The 16,078-nt window shown below is 48.0% G+C and overlaps 1 protein-coding gene and 3 non-coding genes across 4 annotated transcripts; 2 read left to right on the plus strand and 2 right to left on the minus strand.

Annotated features, from left to right (window-relative positions):
* Positions 1 to 1,713: 1,713 nt before the first annotated feature.
* lfng (LFNG O-fucosylpeptide 3-beta-N-acetylglucosaminyltransferase) lies at positions 1,714 to 8,484 on the minus strand. Its single transcript, XM_076144318.1, has 7 exons — positions 7,992 to 8,484; positions 4,418 to 4,466; positions 4,204 to 4,306; positions 3,951 to 4,104; positions 3,607 to 3,858; positions 3,438 to 3,523; positions 1,714 to 3,342 (listed from the first exon to the last, which is right to left on the minus strand). Exons 1-7 carry the CDS (start codon positions 8,379 to 8,381, stop codon positions 3,276 to 3,278), a joined length of 1,101 nt encoding a protein of 366 aa, XP_076000433.1. The 5' UTR covers positions 8,382 to 8,484; the 3' UTR covers positions 1,714 to 3,275.
* A 3,644-nt stretch (positions 8,485 to 12,128) lies between these two features.
* Positions 12,129 to 12,200, plus strand: trnac-gca (transfer RNA cysteine (anticodon GCA)). The gene has a single exon. It is a non-coding gene; the product is annotated as a tRNA-Cys (tRNA).
* A 1,604-nt stretch (positions 12,201 to 13,804) lies between these two features.
* On the plus strand, positions 13,805 to 13,876 carry trnac-gca (transfer RNA cysteine (anticodon GCA)). Its single transcript has one exon. It is a non-coding gene; the product is annotated as a tRNA-Cys (tRNA).
* Positions 13,877 to 15,517: 1,641 nt separating this feature from the next.
* trnah-gug (transfer RNA histidin (anticodon GUG)) lies at positions 15,518 to 15,589 on the minus strand. The gene has a single exon. It is a non-coding gene; the product is annotated as a tRNA-His (tRNA).
* Positions 15,590 to 16,078: the final 489 nt, after the last annotated feature.

Here is a 16,078-nt window from a genome sequence, read left to right on the forward strand (position 1 = left end):
TATCAATCGTATTGCAGCATGTGCAGTAGTTGTTGTCATCAAGCAGATGAACCATCCAGAGATTCACACTGGAGTTTTTTTGTTTTGCTTCAACCTTCACAAAAACAATCCTTCTGAAGCAGATTTTGGGTTTTTTTGCTTTGAAACGTTATCGGGCCTTTTAAAGCTCGGCACGGTCTGAACTCTGAAGCTCTGCATGGGAGACAAATCACTCGGGCAAACATCCACACCACAAACCCATAATCACAGCTTTGCTCCGCTGAGACGCTCAGTGGGAAAAGACGGCGTGCTTTGATGTGTGTGAATCTCCCGTTCAAACACACATCACTCCTCACGTCTCCTCTGCGTCCTCGCCCAGAAATGCGTTTACAACAAATCATCGTAGGTTTTGAATCGTAGTACATCTACCAGAAACAAAAGCTTGGGTGGTTTATTTAGTGACAAACAGTCCATCATCTTCACTGGTTTCTCAGCGTGTTTAGAGGAGGAAGAGGAAGAGGAAACCCCCCTGTTGAGCCTCTGCACTCATGGGAACAGACACACGTGGCTTAAGGATCAAACTCCGTGTTGATGCGTTGGCGAGCTCTCAATTTGCATTCGGATCAGTTTGATCTTCTCCCACAAAAGAAGAAGATTTTGTATTAAATAAAGATAATGTTAGAGTTGGACGAGTGGGCCGAGTCGGACTCTCAGCTTGGGGGGGGTCGAGGCCATAAAAGCTGTAAATCGAGTCTAGAACATCACTGATCGGTCTAAACTAAAACAGATTCAAACTGCTTGATCGTTCAGTTTGACATTATGATACAAACAAAACAGCTTTGTTGTAAGTTTCCAAATCAAGACCTACCAAACCATCTGCTCTGCAAATGTTCCAGATCTATTACTGTGGGTCTCCTGGTGTATTATATGCGATGCTGAATGCCTGAATGAGCTCAGTCGGGTCATTAATATGAGCATAATGTCAAAGTTTCCCTCGTGAGTCATTTTGATGATTGTTACATGCGATTCTTGTTCGTTGGTGTTTTTCCTTCCTTCCCTCTGTTCTGTTTATCTTTCCTGGTACGTTTTGCTGTTGCCTTCATCGTGTGGGTCCCCGTCGCGGCGGCTGAGGAATAATAAACAGCCCCGACTGAGCCTGTGAGCATTTCAATTGACACATTGGGAAGAAGCCAACGTTTCAGCCTCACAACAGAGCGACAGAGAGGAAGTGCTGCCATTTACATTTAGATTAGAGACCGACGCACCAACACAAGCAGAGGAGGAAGAGGGGAGGACTCTCACTGAGGGAGTATTAAGGTACTCTACTGCAGTTTAGATCTACAGAACAGAGCCATATTGTGCATTCAAAATAAGATCAATGTCTCTTTTTCGTCCTCTGAAACACTTCTTTCCACCTTAAATATTGAAAATCTGTTCTTCGTCATGATTGTTTGAATTTGTGCACATAACTATTCTTGAATTTCAAAACCCCGGCCTGGATCCAACACTTCCTGACCTGGAGTGCCAGAGTACAAGTGCTGTGTTGTCCATTTCAATTTGTTTTGTTTGGCTTTTATTTTGGTACTTCCTGTCACAATGGAAAATCCTATTTAGAAAGGAATGTAAATCAAATACAATATGAATATGAGCTTTTCCCTTATAAAGTACTTTAATGGATTCGAGTCGTGTTGGAAGACAATTGGAACAAAACAGACGAAACAAACTTTTCTCAGTGGTTATGTCATTTTATTCAAAGGTTGGAGTCCCACTGTGGGGCTCATGGGAGTCATTCCAGGATCACATCAGAATCCCTGAGACGCCACGATAGGGAACAAACTGCTCAAACCCTCCAGATACTGGAGAATCAATCGCAATCGTCATTCAGCCTGAATCGACATCACGTCCAGGCCGGCAAAAGCATGAGTGTAAACCAGGAAGGGAAATACATTCTAAACATACGCAATCGCTACAAATTTAAACAAAGCGTCCAGTACACAATACTGTAATCAAGCTGTACAGAGGAACCCAATATGGGTGAGCGACGACAGAGAGGGAATCACACACACACACTCCCCTCTGTGTGGAATCACGCTGATGTTGCTCGTGTGAAGTTCTCGCCTCATTGGAATCAGCAGGAATAAAGCGACATCGTGTGTATAATAATAAAGAGCGCCAAAGAGGAAAGAGGCTCGTCTGTGTTTAGTCTCTACGGTAACAGGCGGCGGCTCCTGTTACACGCGTGTTTGTTATTTTTAAGATGTTTCAAAAACGCCTCTTTCCTACTTTGGGGTTTCCTCCCAAACGGCACCGAGAAAGTCGAGGAATTCTCTGCTTTTTCCACACAATGAGGCGAGCGACTTTCCAGGAGCAAACAGCTCATTTGAAACTCAGCTGTGCAATTTTCAAACAAAGCAACAACAACAATAGAAAAAAATCTGATTGTAACCCCAAAACCCAAAATCTCTTCCAAAAATTACTTTTCCCTGATTGTAACAAATGCAAGGAGTGTTATTATTATTAAATACACAATAAAGAGCAGGAGTGGAGATTTTGAGGGGTTAACTTTCCTTATTTTGGACGCAGATCTGATGAAAGATATCATTTCGTCAAGTTCGTTTTAAAAAAAAGTGCTTCATTCCTGATAGAACAGATCAGTTCATCCAGGGATGCATTTGGAAAAACCTCCTCCTGCCAGCTCAGGCAGTGGGAGCGACAACGCTACGTTTACATTAAAGCACCACGGAATGTCTTCATATTAGAAACTGTGTCCGGAGTCATTCGAGTTAAAACATGGAAAATAAACAAAAACATACAGAGAAGAATCTCCCACAAACACTGGAAAAGCCATTAATGTGAGTTCAAAGCCAAAACGAAGCCTACAAACGTAGACCTGAGTGGCTTTGCTTTGTTAGAAAAGTTAAACCGAAAAATGAAAGGAATAGTTCATAAAATGCTGGCAAAACGCTTGTAGATATGAAAACACATTCTATGAGAATTGCAAATACATTTACAAGCAACATACACGTTACAAAGCTCAACTGATTGCCCGCAAAGCTTAACGGCGAAAAGAGACTTCCTGCCGGCAGCTCGGCCACCGCCGTCCCCCCAAAACAGTGAGGGAGCGAGGGGCGGGGCCTGACTCCAGACAGGAAGGAAGTGTCCCGCGACGGGCCGCACAGCAGCCCAGTAAAACCATTAAAGACCGGAGTCTTAAATACAAAAGACGCTTGGTCCCAACGAGCCTTTCAGATACCGAGGCGCGATGAGGACGAGGATGAGGAAGGAGCGGTCGCCCCCTAGAAGGCAACCTGAGGGGGACACCACGGGGTGTCTGGGTACAGGAGGCAGTGCACAGACTTGAACCTGGAACGACAAGAGAGGCGGGTTGGGGCGTTAGATGGGATGAGAGGCGTCAAAAAAAGGGGTCTGATTAAAGGTCACACAGGACGACCTCTCACCTTGATGGATCCTCCTCCACTGGGAACGCTCCCTTTAAATTGATGATGTTCCTCTTGTTTTCAAACATTCCGTAACTCAGTGTGATCTGGAAGGAGAAGCAACGTTAACACTCCAATCTCATCTTCATCATCATCAGAAGTCACGAGTCGGAGTCTCCCCCCCTCTCACCTGCTTGTGGATCTCAGATCTGGACACCTGCTGCAGGTTCTCCAGGTGAGAGTGGAACAGGCTGCTGCGGGTCAGCGGGACCCCCAGCACCGACTCGATGATGTAACCGATGGTGCAGTCGTCGGGCAGGCGGATCTTCTCTGCCGTGTTCATGAAGTGGCCGCCGCTGGCCCAGGGGCTCATCTTCAGTGCCAGACCCCGACTCACACAGAAGCCGGCCCCTCCTGTGGCGAACCAGAAGTTGACGGGTCTCTGTAACGCAGGAGAGTGTGCTCAGATATGACACACACACAAACAAACAAACGCACATTCACACACACACACTCCCGAGAGGCTCTACGCACCATCTTGTTGTCTCCCAGCCGCTCCGTGGCCTCGATGGGTCGGTCCAGACTGGGCTTCCCGATGTACAAGTCCTGTGTGTGTGCATACTGGGACAGATGCTTCACCAGAGCCCGGACGTTCACGTAGTTATCATCGTCCACGTGACAGAACCACCTGGGAAACGGGAGCATTATGAGTCAAAACCGCCGTAATGACACAGTGGCCATTAAACCCCTGAACCCTCAGTGTGCACGTGGACGCAGGGGCACTTACTTCTTCCCAGACTCGATGAATTTGTCGTACTCCACTGCCATCTTACAGGACAGAGCTTGTCGGCTGTGAGCTGCAGAGCAGTTGGTGTTGATTGCGTGACTCCCTGTTGCACAGAGGAGAAGAGAAAGAGTCACACCCCAGCAGAGAAAGAGAGAGAGAGAAAGAGAAAGCAGCTGAAGGCGTCTTTAATCCAATATGGATCCTGATTACTCACCAATTTTCTTTTTCAGCTCTTCGTCCTCTCCGTCGGTGAAGATGTAAGTCTGAAAACAAACAGAGGAGATTACAGATGAGAAACCACAGATTCAAACTCAGACCGGAGATCGTTCACACACACACACCCCTCCTCCCCCCGTTTCTACAGTGTCCAAACTTCTTGTTCTTTAAATGCAGTGTGGAGTGATGAGCATCCATCATGGCGTCCTTTATGCATTGAAAAACGCATGGAGTTAAACAGCCCCGTGCTCCAATAAAGGCCTTTTGTCCGGCGTTTCACTCTCACCATGGCAACTATGCAGCCCCCACAAAGCATCCCAGACGTAGAACAAAAGGCACACACACACACACACACACACACACACACACACACACACACACACACACACACACACACACACACACACACACACACACACACACACACACACACACACACACACACACACACACACACACACACACACACACACACAGCTATATCTCCTGTATGAGTGACAGAGTGGTGGAGAGGGGCGGTGAGATCTGAACCCATGACTGCAGGCTCTTGTTAAGTGTAGCAGTTACTCATAAAAGGCGTCTGTAACAAAGAGCACCTCAGAGGAACACGGTTTAGAGATTAGCTGCCTCTTTATGGCGGCTCAGGCTGAGCAGGTGTGTGTGTGTGTGTGTGTGTGTGTGTGTGTGTGTGTGGGGGGGGTGAATAGCGTTGATGAAACAGCCGCCGGGCGTCACAGGTTGTGCAACCACCAGCAGTGTGTTTGCTCTCCCCCTCAGGTAAAGGCAGCACCTGCCGCGCATCACGCCGCCTTTATCTGCCACGTGCCTCTACATGCCTGGGAGCCGCCGCCAACGACGGCACGTCCCCACGCTTTGTTATGTCCACTTCCTCAAGCTGAGCAGAGATTTGAGCTCAGACGCAGAAGGAAACGCTGCACCAGTTTAATGTTTGAGGAACAAACCCTGGGCAGGAGCAGGAGCAGGAGCAGGAGCCGTGAGCCTGTATTTGGTTAGGGGAGGCTGGAGGTGGTTTGGCTGCTGAGGGGATCAGAGGCGCTGTTTGCTTTAAAGGCCTGAATGGACGAGCTCATCAGGGAGGCAGCTGCCCGGGCTGCCAGGGTACTGACGGAGAGACAGGGAGAGGGTGGGGGGAATCGCACTGCTGCTGATTAGTAAATTGAAATCCGTGTGTGGCCGCTTTACCCCCCCCTTATCCTGCTCCCCCCCTCTGCTCCCCCTCTGCCCCCCTCCCTCCCCCCACCCTCGGGCCACGTACTCGCCCACTTGAATAGAACAATGCTGTGAGTTTTCATGCTGGGTAAAGTCTCTGCTGGGTAAATGCTAAATGTGTTTGCCGGCATTTGCATACAGCTGCAGGAGTTAACCAGAGAGAAAGGGGGAGAGAGAGAGAGAGAGAGAGGGGGAGAGAGAGAGAGGGAGGGGGGAGGGGGCTTGAGCTTTCCTTTACTTTCTCTCTTTTGTTGTCCTCGCTAAAACAAGAAGGGGTTCACCTCTGATGGCTGCGTGCGTAAAGTGGAGATGAGAAGCAGAGAGAGTGTGTGTGAGGCTGCACTCTTGACCCGCAGGAAGGCCTGGCACTGCCCTGTGTGTGTGTGTGTGTGTGTGTGTGTGTGTGTGTGCGCCGAGTGTGGTGCCTGCCTGGCTGACTCCAGCTCCACAGGAAGGAAGGAAGGGCACCAGGCTCCTTCCCTCAGCCTCCTCTACCCCTCCTCACCCTCCCATCCAGCTTACAGAGGAAGACTTCCTGAACCCTTACTTAAATCAGGCTGAATGATTAATTGTGCAGCACCAAGAACAAGAACCATATTCCCCGAAAAGCACCCGAGTCCTCCGGTGCCAAGTCTTTATACCAAACGCTCCAAACAGGCCTTCATTGTTGGAGTGTTGGCTAATAATTGCTCTCTCAATTAGAGGAGGAATGCATCACACACACACTGCTGGAGGAGACGTGGTGCCAGCTGTCTCAGGCTCTGATAGCAGCAGATATGTGCCCAGTTTAATAAACCAGTCTGGGTGGGAAAGAGCTGCAGATTCATGGAGTTTCAATGTGAAGCGGCGGCGGTGCTGCAGCTGCATTGTTCCAGGCAGCGAAGAGTGAAACAATAGAGAACAGGAAGCGGCCACTGAATATGAAAACAGTTACACAATGAGAAGGGAGTCAATCTGTTCGGGCTTATGCACCATCACACACACTATTTCCCTAAACTCACACACTTGATAAGAGCTAAATCAGCTTCTGAGTCAACGCTGTTACCGTGGAGATAATCTGTCCCTGTTCTCATCAGATAGTGAGCGAGTCCATCTGCATAAAAGAGCGATGAGGTAAAGCTAAGCAAAGGCGTCCTACTCAACAAGTCTACAGCTCCACCGGTGATCTGAACTCCACAGATGTTTCGTCAGCTGAGCGTGAGAATCTAACCTGGACGCCGGCCCCGTCGCCATATTGCACATTGTGGGAACTGGGTAGCATCATATGGCAGCGTGGAGGCCGTCCTTTGTTCCGTCCCTCCTGACCACCTGGCACCCTTTCTGCAGGAACTCCCTCTTGCATTGTGGGCTCACAGAGCGTCCCTGCCCCCCCTCCCTCCCTCCCTCGCCCCCCAGCTGCCTGATGGCTTATCCAGCATCATCCACTAGAGTCATTACAAACCATTAGCACCGCTCGGTCCCATATGATCTGACCTGTATGCTGTTAATCTGTATTCTGTCACTATTGGACATCATGACTGGCCGTGATCTGCTCTGTTCATGTCATATCGCAGTTTTCACCAAGGCTTCATGTGCATCCAAACCTCCTGCCAAAGGAAGGTTTTGGCAAAGATGCAAAGTTTTCAAAGAAAGCCCTGAACAGTGTGGGACGCGGCCCGCAGCAAATTAAATGGACTTTAGGAGAATCGCTGCGTGACAACTCTGCCTGCTGGATGAAATCACTTTGACTCGCCACAGTTTAGACTCAAAAAAGGAGCTGTGAGTGTCTTTGTGCTCCGTCTAAAAGAGGCGCTTGGTTCTCAAGGCCCCGTTTTCATACCCAGCGTGCTATTTCCCAGCGCAAACCCGCCTATAGATGCACCCTATTGTCCCCAGGCATCCCCTCAACCGAGCCCCCCGGGTTTCCCCCCTCCATCCCCTCGGCAGGCTTGACCCAGACTGGGCTCCCACGTTCCCATGGAGCCGGCGAGACAAGGGGCTGAAGGGAAAAAGCTTTTCTTCCACACACACACACCCCCATTAGAAAGACGCTTTGTTAGTCCTGGAAGGGGGACAGAGCTGGAGTCGGTGCTGTGAAGCATCCATGCACCCAAGAGGAGGGGGGGGAGGAGGGGGTTCGAAAAGAGGGGAGATAGAGGGGGGGGGGTCTCAGAGGCGTCATCATTCAGGGGGGAATAGAAAGTGACAGATCCACGCAGGGAACAATGCAACAGTGTAAGATGCGATCAAACAAGCATCACCCGGTGTGTTAGTGGACTTAAAGTAACACAAAGAAAGACCAGAACCAGAAACAGAACCTACAGGGGAGCAGATCATCAACTCATTCTAAACTTTGGACTCACCTGTGGCACGTTTCTAGAGATCCATGTGTCCAGCAGCAGGTTCAGCCTGGACTGGTGGAACTTCTTGGTGGTCTTCACCGCGATGAAGACGTCCCCGGCGCCGATGTCCTCCGCCGGCGGCGCGTCGGTGGCGGAGGCGGCGGGCTGCTTGGGCTTCTCCACCTCCCTCCGTCCGCGCGTCAGTTTGGTGAAATACGCAGAGAATCCTTTCTTCCCCCCGGGCTGCGCCTCATCCGCCTGCGTCCCGGACTCCGCTGCGGAGGGGACGGTCGCGTCCGCCCCGGTGTCCCCGGCCACATCCACCTGACCCCGGTGATGCTGCACGGCCACCAGGAGCAGCAGCAGGCAGAGACACGCTGCGCTCGATACAGTCACAAGCGGCTTCAACATGACTGAAATTAAACAAAAATCACTAAAAACTCAGATGTAAAGTCCATACGGCGGTTTAATCTCTCAACGCGACTCCAAACACTGCGTGGAGCTCCGTCACGCGCATCACTCATCTAAGAATACGAGCTCAGAGACCGAGCGGAATTTAAAAGCTTCCACCACGCTGGCCACGCCCCCCGAGGCGGTCCGTGAACGCAGCAGGACGCACCAGCAGGGCGGAGTTATGGCTCTGTGTGTGTGTGTGTGTGTGTGTGTGTGTGTGTGTGCGTGTGTGTGTGTGTGTGTGTGTGTGTGTGTGTTGGGGGTGAGAGTTCGCCACAAAGTTTAGTTCAGTCACAGGGATCAAATGCTGAGCTCACAATGCGTGTGTGTGTGTGTCTGTGTGTCTGTGTGTGTATGTGTGTTTGTGTGTGTGTTTGCCCCTCACAGTTAATATATTAAAAGTTTGACCTAAAAACAAACAAAAGAGCAGCTGGTGGTCACGTCAACATTTTCACAAAAAGACACAATAGGACTTTTTTTATACAATCTAAAAAACACATCTTATATGTTCTATATGTTAATTCAAACACTTTGAGGCCACATAAAGAAGATCAGTTATCTGACTACAAAATTTGAACATTAAAAACGGGACTTTGACTGCAGAGCTGCTGTGTTGTGTTAGATTGTTCAGGTTTAAACTTTCATATCCAAAAGTTCTTCCTAGAGTTTCTATCAGCCGCTGTAGGAATTCAGCCGAGTGCTGCCGCTCACCAGAGGAACAATCTCCATTGTTCATCTTTGACCTTGCCAGGTCACTAAACAGTTGGTCATTCCTGCACATTTGTTATTCAAATTCTGGCTCTGACTACTGAGGGTCGCCCGATGCAGGGAGGCGGCCGGAGGCACGAGGGCCTTTTGAGAGGCGAGAGGCGGCCTGCAGCTGGTGACGCCTCAAAGGGTCTGAGGCCAAGTCAGAGGGTCAAGCCTGGATGAGGTTAAGGTGCGTAAGTAAGTGGCCAAATGTCTGTAAGATGCTTCAAGCAAACCATACAAAGCAAGATCAGTGAAGATCCATTTCAGGTAAATGGTGACATTTTGAAGCATTTACAATTTGGATAAACTTGAATTGAAAATGTAAAGGATTATTGCAAAGAGCTCAAATCTAATCTAATGTAAAAGTGGAGTAAAAGTGGCCCCGCCTTTCTTCTCTTGTTAACGCCTCTTTTTTCAAACCCAGCTTGCAGTGTCTCCAGGACCCTGAATGCATCGTTCCACAGCCTTTGCGGTAGACTCGCTCTCTTTCCATCGCAGGTGTTTCATTCATTTCCGACACATATCGGACATAAGTCGCCTCTCTGCACTGTTGCCCCTGACGAGGCCTTTTGTTCACTTCCTTCAAAGTTCACATAGAAAAGCGTCTGAAAACAAGTGTAAGAAAGCAGAAAGCAGGCCGGGGGGAGGGGGGTTCTCACTCCTCAGTCCACCTCCCTTGGAAAAAGTCTTTTGGTGTTTCTGACATCTTGGACTCATGGAATCAGCAGTTAAATCTCCCTCCTTGTGCATTAATTTCAGCCTCGTGTCCCCTTCATCATCACCATCAACGGCCCCCTCCTCATCTCTAACCACCCCCCCCAAACAACATCACTGCTGAATTCCTGCCAGATTAAATCTCTTTTATCTCCAAAAACCCACTTCCTCACCAGAACGCCCACAAAGCCACACAGAACCGCCACAGTCCTTGATTTTCCTCCTTGATCCTGTCAGCACGTTTGATGGAGGGGGGGGGTTACTGTGGTAACTGTGACGGGCACAAGAAGTCTAAGACGAGTCAAATTAAAACAGATATTTATAACGTATGTATGAAGTACAGTATGAGATAGACTGCAGATAAAGGAGACAAGTACAGAACCATCCAGGAAACACTGCGACATCTTGAAATCTGTCTTTTGTACTCACTGATGTACACCACAGGAACCTTCACACACACACACACATAGACACACACAGCTCTGTTCGCTCCATGACTCCATACTCTGCATAATGTACAGTACATGGCTCCAGATCTGTGACTGGTTAAAATAAAAGGGAAGCATGGAACGCATTAGAGCAAGAGCCTGTTTCTCTCTGAGCTCATAACTCTTTGATTCATGTTCTTCTCTGCATTGTTTCCTGGGTGGTTTTGCTTTTTGAGTAACGACATTCTGACATTCTTCTTTGAAAGGGAAACGATTTGTGCATTTATTACAGACTGGTTCAAATATGTCAGTTGAGAAGGATCAGGTCGTTTCTCATTTGGGTCTCTTTCACTCTCTCATTCAGTGTACTACTATGAGTACTAACCCATGTACTCTGAGTGTGTGAACAAGCTCTACAAACGTCTTCTGTCCACGCCTGGATCAGGCATCCCAGCAGTGGACATGTGGATCTGATAGAGTTACAGGTCACAGCAGAAGTAGGGGGAGACGGAGGAGCGAGCAGACGTCTCCTCAGAACTCGGTTTGGGTTTCCTTCATGCAACACTAGAAGGTTCTCAGCTCAGAAGAGACAAATAAATACATCGATCTGCGGAGGTGGAATGGATCTCTACCCAAACTTATAGAGCAGTTAGCTTAGCCCCATTTGAGTCAAGAATATAGATCAAGTTGAAAATTTAGTGAAGAAAGATGGAAAAGCCAATAGAGGAATCCTAGTGAGAGCCATCATGCTCAGGTTTCATAACAGAATGATCTACTGCACAGGAACGTCTCAGGAAACCGGATCTTCAGCAGAGATCCTGCAGGTTTTTTATCTCCTCTAGGAGCTACTGGGGCCTCTGGAAAGTGTTCACAGCTTTGATTTACGTCCACGTGGCGCATTAATGTATTTTTCTGCAGCAAATGTAGCGTCATGAATAGAATGGTTTAAGCATCGGGAGGCTGCAAGGGACGCCTGGTGCTGATGTCCTATTTTTTAAACTGGGTTCAGTATCTTCCTCCCCTCCTCCTCGACTCACAGGTCATTGCTCTCCTCAGACTGCCCCTGCTCCTGCCCTACTTCAGCCCCCCCCCCTTCCCTCTGCCTTTGTGTGTCAGCACTTGTTGTTCTGGGAAAGTTGAGTGTCTGATATGTTAAACGGAGTCACAACTGTGGTTGAGCTCCAAACACAGATTACTGTATGTATTTAGTGGGACAGGAGGGGATGGAGGGCTTTGGGAGGGGAGGTCAGACTGGCGTGGTTTCCTATTTGTTGTCTCTTGTCCTAAGCGGCGTCACAGGGAGGCCTTTCTGTTGGTGTGTGTTGTGGGACATGAGGAGGTGCAGCAGAGATCTGATCTGTGTGTGTATTATGCCGGAAGAAAAGGCCTGTGGGATGTGATCCAGTGTAAATGACAGGACGGGCCGATGAATCAGGCTCTCACGGGACCACAGACCAGCTCAGAGGGGCTCCGATGGGAAAGTGCTGAGGACACACTCGGGTGTGTTAACGCGGCGTTACACACATTGTTTGTAGCACAGCTGCAGTGCTTCAGTTTATCACACTAACACTAATGTTCACACATAAAACTGCTTGTACAATACAGAGGAAACGCTTGGTCCCCAGAGGATATATAGAGTGTTTGACTGCAGATCACCAGGTCTCCTACATGAACTTTTTGTTTTCTTCTCCATTTTGAATAGAAGGTTTGACCAAACTCAAGTTGAAATAACAATAACACAAACTATGTTGTCACAGTCATACTTGTTCAGACTCGTCTTTTTACTCTCCATGTTTGTTCTCTTGTCATAGGGGGTATAGCTCAGTGGTAGAGCATTTGACTGCAGATCAAGAGGTCTCCGGTTCAAATCCGGATGCCCCCTTTCTTTATACAAGAATCAAGTGATCTACTACGTGTAGATAATAAACGTTTGCTCTGTCAGAAGCTCCTTAGTAACCAGAAAGTGTCAACACATTCAGCATACAGCATTCTGTAGTAATAACATCCCTGTAGGTGTCTTGATAAATTCCCATTCTCACACACACATAAAGGAAAATACTTTTCTAGTGTGTATTTTGTTTCTTCAAATGTTAAACCAGATTATTGAGACAAACTTCCCTAAAAGTATTCAGCCGCTGTAGCGCCCCCCATCAGGAGAATCTGTATTTGAGACTTGACAGGTTGGAAGAAGAAAAACCTGTAAAGAAACTGAGGTTGAACACAAGTGAATGATTCTTTGCTGCCTTCATTTGTGCCATGTGACTGCAGGTAAAACAGGACCCCCAGGATGCCCTTAGGTCTCAGACTTCAGAGTGTCCTGATACTGGATCTGCTCAAAAAGGTCCAGACCTGTGTGACCTCCTCACATCTCAGACCTCTTGGCTTCACAGGAGCTCCCAGAGGAGCGAAAGGAAACTTACTGCAAACATCGACAAAGACCTCGAAAACTCCTGAGACGCCGTTGGGCCCCTGAACCCTCCGATACTGTGACACCCCACAGGGAGCAGAGACAGAGGAGCCTCATTCACTAAAATCACTACTATGCTACATCTGGTCCCTATCTTAGGTCTTATAGGTGCAGTTAATATGAGGCCTCTCACTCACCGTAAAGTCTAATTACATTCTAAAGGCTCCGAGTTAATCACCAACACTCCAGTTTACAACCTCAAATGATTTCAACCTTTTACTCGTTCTTGTAGCTTTAATCACCCGTGTGACTTTACGTTGGTGTTTTAGTAACGCGTGGTTGTAAAGTTCAGTCGCGGCTTATTGTGTGCTGACTGTGAGCACAGCAGGGAGCCGGTGGGTGGGGGGGATGGGGGGGCAACATGGGAGGCCGAACACATGATGGACCCATGACAATGTGAAGCAGATGTGACTGTGAGGCCGCTTAATGACTTTACTGCCACGTGAAACGCCAAAGAAACAATATAGTGAATGGAGGATAAATGCTGAAGACTCTGTGGTCTTTGGTCGTACTTAGGGATGTTAAAGACGTGCTACCTTAAGTTTTTAAGGTGGAGCAGGAGATGTGGTTTGTTTTGGTTTGTTCACGCCTCCTGCTCAGTCAGCAAGGGTGAGAAAATATGCAAATACAATCTGAATAGTTTAACAAATTTATGGTAAAACAGTCTACTTGTTTCAGTTATTTTCTAGAAGTGATTAACTTTAAAGTCATAAATGGAATAAAAAAGGCTGAAACAAGAACAAGGACAGTTTTCACTTTTCACCAGTTTTTCTTTCAAATGCTGAACTACAATTACTTCCAATTCAGTTTGATTGATTTAAGATTTTTCTAATTTCTCAAATGTGTTCAGGTTCTTTATTGCTCATTTCCATGTCAGATATGTTTACACAGATGTACATACAGTCTATTTTAATTCATCCTTCCTGAATTATGAGGTTTTTATTTCACTTTACTGGCCCATTAGTCAGAACACATCTCATCCTCTGTTCACCACCTGTGTGAGATGCAGGTGCACATGAGGGGGTATAGCTCAGTGGTAGAGCATTTGACTGCAGATCAAGAGGTCTCCGGTTCAAATCCGGATGCCCCCTTTCTTTATACTTGAACATTATCGTTCTAATGTTGTGTTTGCTCCTTGGCTCAGCTCCAGCCAGAGAACAAGTGCCCCTCCCAGTGGTCCGTCCCTTGCGGTGGGTCCAGCTGATGATCCTCTCGCATTAGACGGATTACTTTTTTCTACTGACAGGAGTTCATGGAACGCAGGGTTACACGGAAGTACTTTCACCTCTGTCAAAGTGGAATTCCAAAAACGTCCGAATCATGAAAACGTCAGGGTAGTGCAAACACAATTCTGCAGACCAGTGTGAGAAACGTGATGCTGAGCTCAGAGGATCAGACGTGTTTATCTCCTCTAGGATCCGTGGGAACCTGTAGCTTTAGCGTGAGGTACAAAACATCTGATTTCCCGCGGGAGCACTCCGTGATCAGCCAGTTAGGTGAGCACCCAACCGGTGTGCAGGTTATGATATTGAACTACTGTCAAATGTCAAGCACTGACACAACAAAGCGGCTCCTCACCCTGTGATGGTGTGAGCAGCAGGCACAAGGCCAAACATGAAGACGGCATTCCACAGACACATGACGTGTTGGCCCTCGTGCTCTGCTATGTGTTTGAGCAGACGGGTGGCAGGTGCTTCACTCTCATGTTAATCTCTCAGCCGCCCCTCACCCTTCGCTGGCTCCCACACGGGCGCCCTGCTAATCACACTGTTCAACAGGAGGAAGTCTGCTCCCCACGCCTCCTACAGGTCAGACTGGCACATGTCCGGGCGTGTCCCTGAACAGAAGCCTCAGCACTGACCTTAGTGATGATGAAGATGAAGATGAAGATGAAGATAGTGATGAAGATAGTGATGAAGATGAAGATGGTTATGAAGATGGTTATGAAGATGGTTATGAAGATGAAGATGAAGATGAAGATGAAGATGAAGATGATCAATTCCACCTGGTCTTTGCAACATGGACACCAAAACCTAAGAACACACACACACACACACACACACACACAAAGCCCTGCATGCATCTGTGTCATCCCATTTCTTCAGTCTTGGTCTTGGAAGCCTGTGGCTCAGCTGGAGGAGGCTCACTGTCCCTCCTGTGTGTGTGTGTGTGTGTGTAGGCTGTGCAGAAAGGCAGGGCCGGCCCCCTGAGTGAGGCCACACTTACTTACTGGCCCTTTCCCACAACCTCCAGGCACCTTGGAGGAAGTCATCCGTGCCTAACTGTGCTCCTTAATCAAAGGCTGAATGTAGAAGTTGTCCTGGAGGTTTGGCTGCTGCATGTGCGGCATTAGCAAAGCACATGCTCTCCTTTCACACCCAAACAATGAGGCCCATTGTATTGGTCCACAAGTGTCCGTTCTGATTTAAAAGGGGATCTTACAAGCAGATAGACAATGCAGGGGGATATCTGAAATAACAGGCAGAGCAGATTCCTGCACAGTGTAGGAACGCTGGGCACAACTCTCAACAGGAAACCAGATAAGACCCAGCGCGGGGTTAATCAATGGGACCTTGCATTATTCGTCTTTTCATTTTAAAGAAACAAATTCCGCCACAGATAACATCAGCAAGAAGGACAATCAATGAGATCCTAAGCTGTTTGATGCCATCTGGAGTGAATGATAAGATAAGCCGATCCTATATTAACAATAGGAAGCTCCCAAGCTCCCCTGCCGTGACCCGGATTCGAACCGGGGTTGCTGCGGCCACAACGCAGAGTACTAACCACTATACGATCACGGCAAACTGATGAGGCGATAAGCAGAGCGAGACAGAGACAGTCTGATACGTGATCCAACAGGACAGAAAGCTCACATGAGCGTAGAGGCTCCTGTGTCCTGTGGCCACTTCAGCGTGTATAAATAGCAGTGAAGCGTCTTTAAATAGGACATTGTTCTGTCCATTGTCTCTCCATCGCTGTGCTGTCCTGCATGATCACTGATGCTCCAGCACAGCCGTAAACATCCTCTGACCGACCAAACCCCACCGCTCCCATGCTCCAAACCTCTATAACCTCACAGACCTTCATTGAGTCTCACTTATAAACTCCACACCCAATGCGGTTTCCAACAATATAAAAGAAGGAAACAGTTGTGATTATTATACTGACTGATTCCTATTATTTGTCATCGGAAATAATTTATCATACCACTTTATGTGTGATGTCATTGTTTGGTGTATTAGTCCTGCGGAGACGCCTAATGTTTCCTAATGTCCTAATCATCTTAAACA

The sequence above is a fragment of the Genypterus blacodes genome, unplaced genomic scaffold (assembly GCF_046128005.1).
Source record: "Genypterus blacodes isolate CSIRO-AG114 ecotype Tasmania unplaced genomic scaffold, CSIRO-AGI_Gbla_v1 ptg000028l_1, whole genome shotgun sequence".
Classification (NCBI taxonomy): Eukaryota; Metazoa; Chordata; class Actinopteri; order Ophidiiformes; family Ophidiidae; genus Genypterus; species Genypterus blacodes.

Excerpts from the sequence above, each read along its gene's own strand:
- lfng (XM_076144318.1), bottom strand. The coding sequence starts at position 8,381 with ATGTTGAAGCCGCTTGTGACTGTATCGAGCGCAGCGTGTCTCTGCCTG. Across the intron at positions 4,467-7,991 it reads TCTCTAGAAACGTGCCACAG|ACTTACATCTTCACCGACGG; the intron begins GTGAGTCCAAAG and ends GTTTGTTTTCAG. Across the intron at positions 4,307-4,417 it reads AGAGCTGAAAAAGAAAATTG|GGAGTCACGCAATCAACACC; the intron begins GTGAGTAATCAG and ends TCTGTGCAACAG.